Source organism: Dermacentor silvarum, chromosome 9, assembly GCF_013339745.2.
Source record: "Dermacentor silvarum isolate Dsil-2018 chromosome 9, BIME_Dsil_1.4, whole genome shotgun sequence".
Lineage (NCBI taxonomy): Eukaryota > Metazoa > Arthropoda > Arachnida > Ixodida > Ixodidae > Dermacentor > Dermacentor silvarum.
In genome coordinates, this window is record NC_051162.1 from 135,702,721 (window position 1) to 135,716,281 (window position 13,561).

At 45.6% G+C, this 13,561-nt stretch overlaps 1 protein-coding gene across 1 annotated transcript in view; it reads left to right on the plus strand.

Annotated features, from left to right (window-relative positions):
- Positions 1-8,046: 8,046 nt before the first annotated feature.
- Positions 8,047-13,561, plus strand: part of LOC119465013 (endochitinase) — a 28,574-nt gene continuing 23,059 nt past the window's right edge. Inside the window, exon 1 of the mRNA XM_037725856.2 lies at positions 8,047-8,061. Coding sequence (XP_037581784.2) covers positions 8,047-8,061 — 15 coding nt within the window. The remainder of the gene's footprint in view (positions 8,062-13,561) is intronic.

Consider the following 13,561-nt stretch of genomic DNA (forward strand, 5'->3'; position numbering starts at 1 on the left):
CTTGGGTATTTCTAGCTGATTCTAGCCCAACTATCTGATTGTGAAAGCTGTCTGTTCGAACGCATATTGGGCTCTCTTCTGCGAAGTCTAAAGCGGTTCATAAGCATCTGATATCTTGACAACGTTAAGGGCCCCGTGTCGCAGAAAATCCGGCGTCGGCGCCGGCGTGCATGTCGGCGTCCGTGGCGGAAAAAAATCATCCCCAACCACCCCGACCGCTCAAGCCTTCCATGTGGTGCAGAGTTTTGGTGAACAAAAATTGAATTTCTGGCACTCAAATCCGTCAGAAAAACGGCAAAATACGAATTAACCACGTCCTACAGTCATGGTGGCGTCGGATTGTAATTTGAATGTACGAGAAAACATAATTCTGTTACGAAGAAACTCGCTGTGGAGCGATGTACGTTTTGCTTTGGAGTGATGCTAAAACACAAACCCCTTTTCAGCATTTCTACCACACCAACACGGAGCGCTCGGGTAATTTACTTGCGAAAATGTTATCCAGATGGCACTCGCATCCTCGCCAGGTCAAATTGGGACTTCGCCTGCCTAATGTGTTTTGGACACGCGCGCGCGTAGGGGCAATAGCAAACGATTAATAAAATAATAAAAAAAGGTGCTAGGGCCTTCACATTTTAAAATAAGGACCACTTATGTTGCCCCTGAACAAACGTCTTCCCAGCAATGCATTTCTGCTTAAAAGTGAAGCCGACTTCAAGGGGATGGGTGGAAGTTTGGCTCTTTGTAAGCGGGCTTTCCCATGTCCTGTGTTGCGGTGAAGCCCATTGAAACACAAATGCTATGCGAACGGGGCCCGATAACGCTATCGCATTCCACTCTTACAGGCCAAGTTTAAGCGTCCTCCAATTTTTCATCGCCTTTCGGGCGTCCTTACTAGTTTTGAAAAGCCGGTCTACAGCAGCTATCGACATTCCCGCCGACCCATTTTTTCCGTATGGAGCTAGACCTACTCCTATCTTTCCTTATGTCAACTTTAGGTAACCGATGGATTGCCGTCGCCACTGATGATGCGAGTTCGCTTCGCGCCGGCTTTCTTATTCTCTACGTTATCCTCCATCATGGGACTCCTCGTCTGCTTCTGACAGATCGGGGCTGCTACTTTCTAGTCGTTGACGATTACCTCTGGTCCTACTCCACTCATTACCAGTTCACGACGGCTTACCATGTGCAAACAAAGAGACTCACCGAGCGCCTCAACCGTATACGTGCAACTTGTTCGGTGTGTATGTTTCTGAAGGCTACCGTGTGTGGGACTCTGCGTTTACTTAACCTGCTCGTACACGCTCGTGACGTAATCGCCCCCGCCGACACAGCACGCAGCACCGGCCGTCATCGTCTTCTGGCATCTCATAATATATAAAAAAAAAAAAGAACTCGGGCAAGTTGGCACTCCGTCGTGCAAAGCTTAGGCACAGCGGAACTGTCGATCCTTAAGTCTTACTGGCTGCTACTGCTAAGTGTTAACTTGGTTGCTGCTAGGCCTTAACTTGGTTTAACTTAACTACGCATGTAGGGAAGGTATTCTCGGGCGATCATTTTCGGAGGTACCTTCCCTTTCGCGACATTTCGCGTGACTAGCGCCGGACGCGCTGGCGCCTACGAACGACAGCGTTCCTGGCATGCCACAAACGCAGGCAAGCTGACCAAGGTTGGTACAGTGCCAAGAATGCTTTTGCTTGCCGACGCCGAACGCGTTGGAGGCTAGCCGCTCGGTATCTAGCGAAAGTTGACACAACTAGGCGCAGCCCTTTTATGGCAAACTCCGAGGCCAAGCGCATGCACACTGGGCTTTTGCCCAGTGTGCTGCGCTTGCCCAGCTATACACATTGCACGGCCGGCGCGCAGCAGACGACACGCCGGAGTGACGTCACGGCGTATGCGCAGTAGCGCGCAGCTGGCGGGTACTCGGCCGAGCCATGTCTGTGTCGGGCGAAGTGAGTGCGCACCTGCGCCGGCGGTTACTAGGCACCGCGAGGTGACGTCATCGCTACTGCTTCGAAGCATGCGCGGCTAGGCAACGCGAGCGGCGTCGGCAGCAGTTCTGCGCGTTGCCTCATTGGTGCTGCTACAATTTCTTTGTTTCTCTGTCTCGCTCTCATTTTCTCTTTCCCTCTCCGAGCATGCTCTCCTTCCCTATCCTTAACGTCCCATGGCAAGGCAACATGTGCACGGCACGGAGAGGAGGCGAGGCACACGCCGCTACCGCGAGGTGGTTGCTAGGCAACGGAGTGACGTGTAGCTCGGCGAGGTTTCGCGGCAGCAGGCGGTACTTTTTACAGTTAGCTAGAACAGTTTCTCCGTTAAGAACGCTCTATGATCGCCATCGCCGAGATGCCCACTTCGACCCTCGGTGAATTGTCCTTGCCGTGGCGCCGATCTCGCCGCGTGGACCTCTGCAAAGAGATGATGCCCCGTCACACTGGCTCCTGTCGCGTCATGCCCCAAGTTACTGGCCACCTACGAGATTTCTCCCTTGGCTGCCCAACCTGCGTCTGCGCCCCCCCCCCCCCCCTGCCCTTACTGAAACTGTATGCACCTGCAGACTCAAGCCCTATACTTCGGATCCGCACACTGTGCACCGGCACGGCGTTTCTGCGGCGGGCGATTTATGTCGCGGTGCAACCTGCGCCATGACGCCAAAGAGAAGACAAAAACCAACTGAGTTTGTATCGTGTGCGCTTACAACACGCTGGACCTTCTGTCACAGCGTTTATAAAAACGGCAGCGTAGCTCTCATACACCGTAACGATATTCTGGCCACGTCGTCAATATTCGGCGAGGAAATGAAAAAGCAGCAACAAGCATTAAATGTATAGTACTGAAGATTGCAGTAAAGCGTACGTACAGTAATAACAACGACGCTTCGCAGGAACTGTACGAGCTTCTGTGTGTGTACACAGTGGCCGAACCTAAGCACGCTGAGCGCTCGTAAAATATTTAGCTGCTTTCGAACTCTAAGGAACATGTAGAGCTTAGTCGGAACCGTCGTTCAGTCTCACAATCAAAGAAAGGGGCTCTAATTGCATTAATATTCAGCCCGCGAGTCGATGTTTGCCAGAAGACTTCAAGGATCTTACCGTCTTCCAATTACCGCTTTGTACATACGCTTGTACGTCGCGTGTTAAAGTACGCTACAATGCGGGCTATGTACTCGAAAGTGGAGGAAGTACTTAAAATAATAAACGCGTTCCACCTCGGGGACGAATCTTGATTTTTTTCGGTATTAATTTGAGAAGCAAGTTATTCCAGTTATTAGCCACCAGCCGTGCCTTGAGCCGAAAGACTGGAATTACACATGAAATAATTTTATCGGACTCATCCCTGAGACAGGGGTGCCTTGTATCGGAATACTGAGCAAACATGCTGCGCACACGAACTTGCACGTGTGTATTGGCTTAATATTCATGCCCGTTGACTTTATTATCAGGATAGAAAACACACAAGTATGATCCCTGTAGTAATTTCCGGCGGAAAAGTGCATCAGAGAAGGAAGTCGGCTCACGTCTTCTTGATAGTTTTACGAGGATTATCACAAGCAACTTGATTAATTGTTTCTTGATTCGGCCAGTACATAAAAAAAAGAAGCAAAATTGCAGAAACAAAGAGAAGTGAAAGACGTTCAAGAGAAGCAAGAGATGGTCGAAGGAGAAGATTTTAATGAAGAGAAAGGAGGACAGGTCGGTCCGGAGAGCGCGCCTCTATAGCCTGCTACTCCTCCCTGGGGTAAGGGGAAGTGGAAGATACAAGAAAAGAGAGAAGTGATGGTAAGTGTCCGTGATTTAGCACAGCGAGCCACTATATGCATGTTTTCCAATGCATGGATGTGCATTTTAGATGGACTACATGCAGGAGTAATCGTCTCCACACAAAACAAATATCGCGCAAACACATTTCGCACAATTATGACTTCATACACAAATAGTCGAAGTCTCGCATAAAAAGTTCAGGAGTGCCTTTATGGTGCGTCAGGCATGCTCAAGTCGTTCCTACGGGCCCAAAACATTTTCTTCCGAAAAGGGGAAGAAAGAGCAGTGCGGCGGCGGGGACCAAAAGAGGCTCGTTCTTTCGCAAGTGAAGATACAAAACGTGGCAGTGTGTGAACGAGCAATGCGGATGCGGCTGGTCGGAGATTTGACAGTGGAATAACTATGTATGGCATAGGAGTCATGTTCTCTGGTTGACTTGACAGATTCCTTAAATGGTGTCACGAGAACACACACAGAAAGCCTATATGTAACAAATCAGTCTCACAGAAACTTACTGTACCCCTCCCTGGGCCCCGTCGCAATGCTTGTCACACAGTGAGGGCTGTAAAGTGCCGCAAAGGAAGTTTTCTGTCGCATTATCTCGGAGCGATTTAACAGTGTCAGAGTTCGATACATATCAGATGTTGATTGGAGAAAGTGCGTTTTTTAGAGTGTGATAGCCTTTCACTTGCTTCGTAATATGTTCGTCAACTGGTGTTTCAAATGCTTTAAATGCATGTATTTTTTCTCAATGTATTCTAATGTTGAGAAAAAAATGGATACATAAGGAAGACATTTGGTTTGAACCTTGATTTATAATCAACATTTATAACCTATTGGTCTTGTAACAATTAATAATAATAGTAACTTTATTTGCATCATTGTAGGGCATACATGATACTGGAGTCCCACAGAAATAGCTTTCAGTTCGATATCGGGACATGGCCACGGGACCCCACATCAGCAGATTCAATACGGTTGCGAGTACAATATATACACAATGCAATGAGAAACGCAATCTTCGATAGCTGCGATTAGTTATTTAATGCGGCACGTAAACGTCCATGAAACAACCTCAAGGTACGCACTCAGCGAGCAAAGCGCACCAAAACAATCGAACGGAAAATTAAGAACTTTAAATGCAAGATATGGACTAGGCCGTACTGAAGTGGGCGGGTAATTCTTAAAAGTGATTTTTTTCCGGCTTAATCTTTCTATCATTTAGGAAGTTTATTATAATAATCTTGGTAGCCTGACTTTAAGATCTTTGATCCGTAATATTGCTCTACGTGTTTCTAGCATCGAGGGACTGCATATTTTCCTGTTGTGAGTTACATTATGTCACTTTTAACTTGTCTGATATTGTAAAAAAAAAGATAAGTACCATCCTTCTATTCCTCTTTAAGATACTTGTAACGACAAAAATCAGAAGTTCTGTTTACTGGCATGACTTGGCATTCCAGTGGGAGAACACAAGCCTTCAATTCCTCAGCCCTTACACGTGCCATCCTTCTTTGGAATGATCTTCTCGATAATATTGCATCCATATGCAACCATCAATCATTCCATCATCAGCTGCGCGAATACTTTCAAGTGAAATCGTGACGTTAAACCTTGTCTTGCACATAATATGTCGCGCTTTTTAGCTATTGTGTTCTTGCAAACCCCTGCCTTCTTTTCTTTTTTTTTTCTTTAGTCATGTGTCTGACATTTGTGCTGTATTTATATACATATTCAATTATAACATTGTGCACTTTGTCCTTATGTTTGTTGCTACTTTTTAGTCCTAGCCCTGTGCGATACTTTCCCTTTCGCTTTTTGTCCTGTATATTTTGCATTTTCTTATAATATTCTTGTTCGTCCCCCGTACTCAATGCCCTCTGGGCCCGGTGAGGTATTATAAATAATAAATAAATAAATAAATAAATAAATAAATAAATAAATAAATAAATAAATAAATAAATAAATAAATAAATAAATAAATAAATAAATAAATAAATAAATAAATAAATAAATAAATAAATAAATAAATAATCTTCAGAGTAATGGTGAGAGGGCACATTTCTTATAGCTTCCAAATATCGTTTTTGTAGCATGTGTGTCTCTAAATTAATGTTTTCTTGTATTGTTTAGGCTCAGGCCAACCGATAGTAATTACGTCAAGAATAAAATAAGGCACGATTATAATAAAATCAGAACGTGACGTAGGAGGGCGTGTTTGTTATGATATACGAGACCATGTAGTGGAGACAATTTTGTTATGAGTTGGTCAACGTGCGCATCCCAAGATAGAGAGCCTCGTGGAAAACTACGCCTAGTGTTTTAACTGTGGACATGATTTCAACTGTGCTGAATTGTAATGTTATGGCTATTCTGGTTTGGACCAACACGTCTTTTGGCGCTGGTATTGTGATGGTAAACTGAAGAGCTTAAGAACACCAACTGTTTACCATACGCTTTGTGCAGCAATGTTGCGCTGGTAAGATGACTAGCGTAACCGGCACTGTGGCATGGAAAACCAAGTGGCCGCATTACCAGTATTTTTATCTTTTGTGCAGCTCTTGTCACATTGTGTCCTAATGGCTCCATCATATCGAACCTAACCGGCGTAGTCTATTTTCTGCGATGATCAGGAAAGCAGGTACCCTACAAGCAAGGCGCTGATCGCAATGATATCTGATATGCAACATGCGCCTGAGTCAGTGTAATTCCAACTTTAACGCCTCCGATGCAGCCTATTCAAGTGCACGGAGAAATATCGTCCACATCATGTGAAAAAAAAAAAAGAAAAGAAAAAGAAACGCGTTGTAGATCCCTTTAGCAGTAGGCGGACCAACAAAATTAAACGAACTAACCCACGGCCCAAGGAGAACACAAAAGAGATTCAATTTATCTGGTTGGCAATGTATTGGTAGCCAGAAAACAAAACTTAGAAAGTTCAACGAAAGCGACTATGGCGGAAGAAGAGAGGATTTCTGAACAGGTCTCAGTCGAGAAGACACCCTTGAATGGAACTTCGCAAGACAGCTGTCCCGTTTGCTTTCCGCATCACTGGACACTCAGTCGAAGTCAGCAGAGCGTAAACGCTGCTTGGCAAAGAATATGCGCCGTTCGACTGCGCTTGTTTCTACTGCCGAGAGCCACACGACGGGAGGCAATAGCGAATCGAATGTGAGTTCCCTTCGATATGCGAAGACAAAAAGACACTTAACGTTTAGGAAATCTCTTTTCCTAACGGCGGAAGCAAAACTTCAGGTGCATATATGACACAGCGTGGTTCATAAAAGAAGACAAGATAGTCCAATTTTCTAGATTCTCACGTATTTCAGTGCACTTTTTGGTGTATTTTATACTTATACGTCACCAGCAGAGCGAGAGAGGGTGAAGTCTGAATGCGAGAAAGCTGGTTCACAGTGCAGTGAAGCATTCATATTACAGAGTAGAATTTCCGTCCTCACTGATATTCAAAAGATAGACAATAGGCGGTGGAAAGCACCATTCTCAAAACGAGCACTGAATGAATCTTTGTGTTTGCCTAAGTAGCTATTCCATGAATTGTTGAGGGAAAAGAGGCGAAATATGTATGGAGACGCATGAAGCGAGGGGTCAATAACCACATGCTTGCAAAACAACACGCAGGATGCAAAAAGACAACTCATTCTTGTGCTAGGCTGAGCCTGATACGTGGTGAAGCCGTTATAGCGCAAGTAGAACGAACACAAGAACATTATCCGTTTAGCCATTATGGTGATGCCGAATAGCCACTAAAGAGTTTGCCGTGTCTGGTCTTGTGTCCTTTGTGTTCATTTATTTGCGCTATAATGGCTTCCCTAAGGATGAAGCAGCACTGACGTATCCGCGCAGTGAGTGAGAGAAAAAGAACGGCTGAGAGCTCAGACGGAAATGTTTTCTGGTTTGCTACCCTGTGCGCGAAGGCTGAATTGGGTGAAGATGGGCGAGCCAGAAAACAAAGGCGAGCGCACGAGAACGAACGTCAAGTCGCACCCTGCCGACATCACTAAACGAGGTGGTGGTTGCGTGAAACACGTGTCGTCGAAGCGAGTTTGATCTACGGCTTGAAACATTGCTGCGCTGGGAGTTCGGCGCTGCGACAGGGCACTGACGCCGTGTTGCACGACGGACTTTACTATAGAAACGAGTGCTAGGATTTCAATGTAATGTTGATATTGCTCCGCAAAGCTACTGGTATTGGCTGGAAATTAGATGGGCGGCTTTATTAATCAGTTCAGACTCATCTTTTTCTTACTCCAACACCACGATGGAAGGCAAGGATGTGAGCGCGTAGTAGAGCCGCCTCATCACATTGTGTCCCATGCGCTAATTGCCTAGCGCTATATATCTTAACGCATTCATTCCCTTATGATAACGCAGTGCAGCGCGATAGGACGAGGACAGGGAATAATTCTGACGTACAAGCAGTGCTAACTTTCAACTACAAAGGTGTCTGAGCATGCCTTCAGGGCATTATCGGAAAAGGAGATGTGGTTTCTCGAGTTATCGAGATAGCCGTGCAAAACTGCCGTGCCGTGAAACAGTGCAAGCAAGTTGCGATTAAGCTGTTTGGCCACGTTTCGGTTCCTTGGTCTGTGCCTTTCAATGTTGACATTCTTGTCTTTCTTTTTTTTTTCGATCACCTGTTAACTATATAACCGTGAGCATGCACAAGTAAATATTTGTCACGCTGCACTGTGTCATCGTGAATCCCAACCAACTAGCCCGCCAATGTGCCTTAGCCAATGTCGTTCCCTTAGTTTCATAAATATTCCCTTTTGCAGCTGTGCATTCTCCTCCTTGCAGTATATCTGCAGACCTCTTTCCAGTGCGAATGCCGCAGCTGGCCGAGTTTCTACTGAAATTTGCAAAATGCGTACAAGTATTGCCAACCGACAGCAGTCTGCATGATCGAATTAGAAAAAAGCATTATAGCTGAAAGCGAAAATGAAACAAACTATGCAAATCTCATGAGATTCGCATGTGGGAATTGATGTTGTGCGAAGCATTTTGCAGATAGCTGGCCATCCGGCATCGTTTGGAAGGAAGGAAGGAAAGAGTGGAAGGAAAGGCAGGGAGGTTAACCAGTTCAGCACAACCGGTTTGCTACCCTACACATGGGAGCGGGATGAGGGGGAATGAAAGATGGGGAGGAGAGAGAGAGAGAGCACATAACACAGCACACACATCGTCAGTCACAGTCCGTCACTCTTGTGTGGTACGTGACATCACTGTCATAGCCGCTTGTCCAAGTCCGTTTCCTTTAAAAACCTAAGTAGTCCCTTCGACGCCTTCAGCTGCGATGTCTTCTGTCGACGACACGTGAGAATGGTTTCAATTGACATTGGTCGATTGTCCAGGTGTGCTATAACGGACGCCAGGGACTGTCTCGGAACATTATATTCAGGACAGTCACATAGAATATGTTCTAGCGTCTCCTCGCAAAGACAGGCATTGCAAAAAGCGTTGTCGGCCATTCCAATGAGGAATGAATAAGATTTCGTGAATGCCACCCCTAGCCATAAGCGATAAAGCATAGTGGCCTCTTTTCGGCGGAGTCCATTTGGCATAGATGATGGTTGTCAAGGCAGGTGGATAGCCTAGCGCTTCTAAAAAGCTTATTGCTTAATTAAAGGGATGAGGTGCTTGAAGGCGCATACTTGTTGCAGCGAGGACATTCAATTAGGGTGCGTTGTTTTATTGCACATTTTACTAAAGAACAGAGCCGTTGACCAGCCCATCCATAGCGGTGACGGAGCCCTCTCGTGCAATCGTCACAAGAGGAGGGGGTGGCGGGAGTAGAGAAATGCTATCTTTACGGACCACTCGACCAGATCATCAGAATCTTCAGATGCCCCAAAGGTACGCGACAACACGTGCCAAAAAAGCCCCGCTGTTCGCTTACACGCACAACTCGACGTTACGAAGTGCAACGGTGCAGGGTACGTATACAACGTCCGCATTGTCGCCCATTGCCTATTTTCACTATATCCATGGGGACCATTCCAGCCACGTTCTTAGCCACGCCGGGCCGACTTTCGAACGGTTGGATCTTTCGGATAGGACTGTATATAATAGATTGTATAGGTGCTTATAGGTGCTTTTATTTCATAACATGTGATGTAGTGTCTGTCTAGGGTTGCTTTGTATTAAGGTTCAGTTATTCAGTTAAAAAAGTCGCAGTTTCGCCCGACAGGCGAAGCATCGATTGCGATAGCAAACTAGTGGACAGCTATACGAAGCAAGGATAGTAGTTGTATTGGCCGTATATACTTGTAAACATAGGCATATTAACTAAATTAACAAGCATGGTGTCACACGCGCACAAGCAAACATGAACACATCTCTTTCCATGACCGCGGAAACTCGCTGTCAAAACGATAGAGTGAGGAAGCGCGGCAGCAACAGCGAGCGAATTGATCCTCGTCTCACCGCTCGCATCTACGCGAACTAAACCGCCAATACACAGCGCAGGGAAGAAGTACTCTGCCCCCAGCGCAGATGGCTTTCAAGATACATCGGCCCGGGTGGGCGCGCACGGCGTAGAACCGCCCGGAGTAGAACACGCCCCTCTTCCCTATACCCTCCCCCCGTGCCTTGCCCGCGACGGAAGACGGCGCGCTTCCTCCCAGCTTTCCTCCCTTGCGTGAGCGAGATTGAGTCACGATCGCCGGCTCACCCTCGCGCGCTTTCACTCGCACATGCAGCATACGGCGCACGGCGCCGATTCTGCCGACGGCAGAAATGCGCCTGAGTGTCCGTATAATGGCCATTGAAATAAAAGGTCAGTTTTGTGAGAACGTTGTTAACGAAGGTTTTTTTTTTATTCTGATAATTTCAGTGTTAGCGTTTGACGACGAGCACGCCCGGTACTCGGTTGCGCACGCACCAGGCTTTGCATCGGCGCTTCTGTGTGGGCGATGAAAGACTAAACACAAAACCCCGTGAAAGAGCCAGAGAAAGCTATTTGCTTTAAATGCTGTGGCACAGTTGAATTGGGTCATGGTTCGTTAACTAGGCTTCACACATTAAAGGAATTGCGATAATGGAGTATTCTAGGGCATTGACCTTTGAGTGGCCCAGAACACATGAGAAGGTGACACGGGGGTCCTTCACTTAAATGCAAGCAAAAATTATCAATACTCTTTTTGGCATCTCTAAAACCCCATAAGTGCAAAATCAAAATGAGCTAGAAGCACGATGCGAATTACAACAAACACGCAGGTTCTTCCCTGACGTAAGTGAGACATTATCAGCATATGCGATGGATGTCAGGAGGTATCGGAACAGAGGCAAGGCGGTGCCGAAAGAATGTGCCCTGAAGCTCTTATAAATAACGTGCGGGGCCAACACAACGCGCCCGAAGGTCCACGAATGAAACTACAAGCGCGCCTAATGCAAGACTCTCATTATCAGTAAAGTGCACACCTAAATGCATGGAAGGGAGTGATGAGAAAAGAAGAGCCCTTGGATCGGGAACACTACGAAGTAAGGACATTTGCAATCTACCGTTCATTCACTGTCCTTTGAGAAGCGCAAAATTTAGCATGAGTGAAACTGTACCAACACACAGGACGCACAGTGACTGCCCTCCACTAATCGAGTTTTAATTGCGACACACGTAACAAGCTTCACAAAGTGCACGCCACAGTGCGCTGCCATTGCTCGGCCCGTTCTTGTCGACTGGGTGACCTGATTCCGATCTGATTCCCCGGGGTGTCCTCGCAGCCAACGACACTTCGTTTCGAGCTCGGCCACGCCGGTAATTAGTCGCTGTTGAAGAAAGAGATAAAGCGGAGAAAACCTCTGAGGAGCGAGATTTCCTAGTTTGCGCGATAGATGTGGGTGGAGGTTTACATTAAGGTTTCCGAGAGGACTAACAATTTGTAATACTGGTTGGCGGGAAAAGTCTATGGGAGCCGATAAACGTCTCAGCACAGCCCAAATTACAAAGAATACGAATGATGAGTATTTAGAAAGAATATGTTAATATGAAAGAAGAAAGGCTGGCGTCATTCGCCTAAGTGTTAAGCCCATATCTCTCGTCCATCTTTTGAATTTTCAAAAAACTCGACAGAAGCGTTTTATATTATTATTATTATTATTATTATTATTATTATTATTATTATTATTATTATTATTATTATTATTATTATTATTATTATTATTATTATTATTGCTTATTATATTATTAAGCTACACGATGACATGCTTCATGCTTCCGTGAAAACCCCAAAAGATCAAAGTGGTGTGTAATCTGGACATTTTCTACCAAAACTTTCGTGGACTTCGCACCAAGGCACGTGACTTTTTCGCCATTGTCATTTCGTCGTCTTTTCCTATTTTTGTTATCTCCGAAACTTGGATCTGCAGTGCAATTTCCTCTTCAGATTTTTTTCCACATTACAACCTCTTTCGCAGTGACAGAGGCTTCAATGGAGTTAAACAAAAAGGTGGTGGCCTACTTATTGCTGTTGATAGTTCTCGGAGATGTGTAAGGCGCAACGACATAGTGTTCAGGAATCGATTTGGCTTGAAATCAGCCTAGCGCGCTGTGAAACATTGTTAATCGGAACTTTCTATGTACCACCGAATATTTACCCTGTCTTGTTTCATGATGTCATCTCTTCTATTGAAAATGTCTTATCCACCCATAGCAAGCACAGAGTATTCCTTCTTGGTGATTTTAACACACCAGGAATTGATTGGAACACGCTTACATATTCTCATTATCATTACATAGAGAACCAATGCAGCCTGTTAAACTTTCTGTTCTCTTCAGCAGCACAACTTGATCACCAATTCCTGTGGCAACGTTTTAGACCTTTGCCTCTCGAATGCTCAAGTTATAGATGTCTCCCGTTGTGACATTTCCCTTGTCCGTCCCGATAAGTTTCACTCCTCACTTAACATAACTGTCTCTGTGTCAGCCTTGAGGCAGAGCTCCTTCACTGAAATTAATGAATCTTCTCGCTTTGCTTTCACGCGGGGTGATAATGTTGGCTTGTACGATTTCTTGTCCGCCGCCGATTGGTCACTGGTCACAGATAAAACCAATGTCGGTGACCAAATAGATCAGTTTACTAAGCTTGTTTTCAGCAGTATGCGCAAACACATTCCTTAGTAAAGTACTAAACATTCTAAATATCCCCACTGGTTCTCATCTGAACTTATCACTGCCCTAAAGTATAAAGATCGCGCACACGGTAAATCCGAAAGTCCTGTGCTTAATAAGTATAGAGAAGAATATTTCGAACTCTCTGCAAACGACTCTATAAGCGAGATCATGACTCATATATTGTATTCTTGGAGAAGAGCACCTCCGACCGGCCGGCGGAATTTCGGAAGTATATCCGCAAGCGCTCTAGTAATCGCGGAGATTGTTTTCGTCTGCTCGACTATAGAGGAGTAGAAGTCCAAGCAGTCGCGCATTGTTTTGCTGCCCATTTCTCTTCCTTACATAAACCTTCAGGTTTCAACGCTTGTGTCAGTCAGCAGCTCACAACGGTTCCTACATCTAGTCCTGTGTTGTTTGATGAAAAGCTGATCAGCTAATGCCTTAAGCGCTTGAAGTCTTCCCTATCCTGTGGCCCTGATGGCACCCCCTCCGCAATTGTAAAAGCTAACGGCAGTATATTTGTACCAGTATTGACATCTATATTTAATAGCTCTCTGAATACTTCCAATTTCGCTCGCATGTGGAAAACTGCTCGTGTTTTTCCTGTATTTACGTCTGGCTGTTAAACCAATGTCTCAAATTATCGCCCGATTTCTCTTCTCTG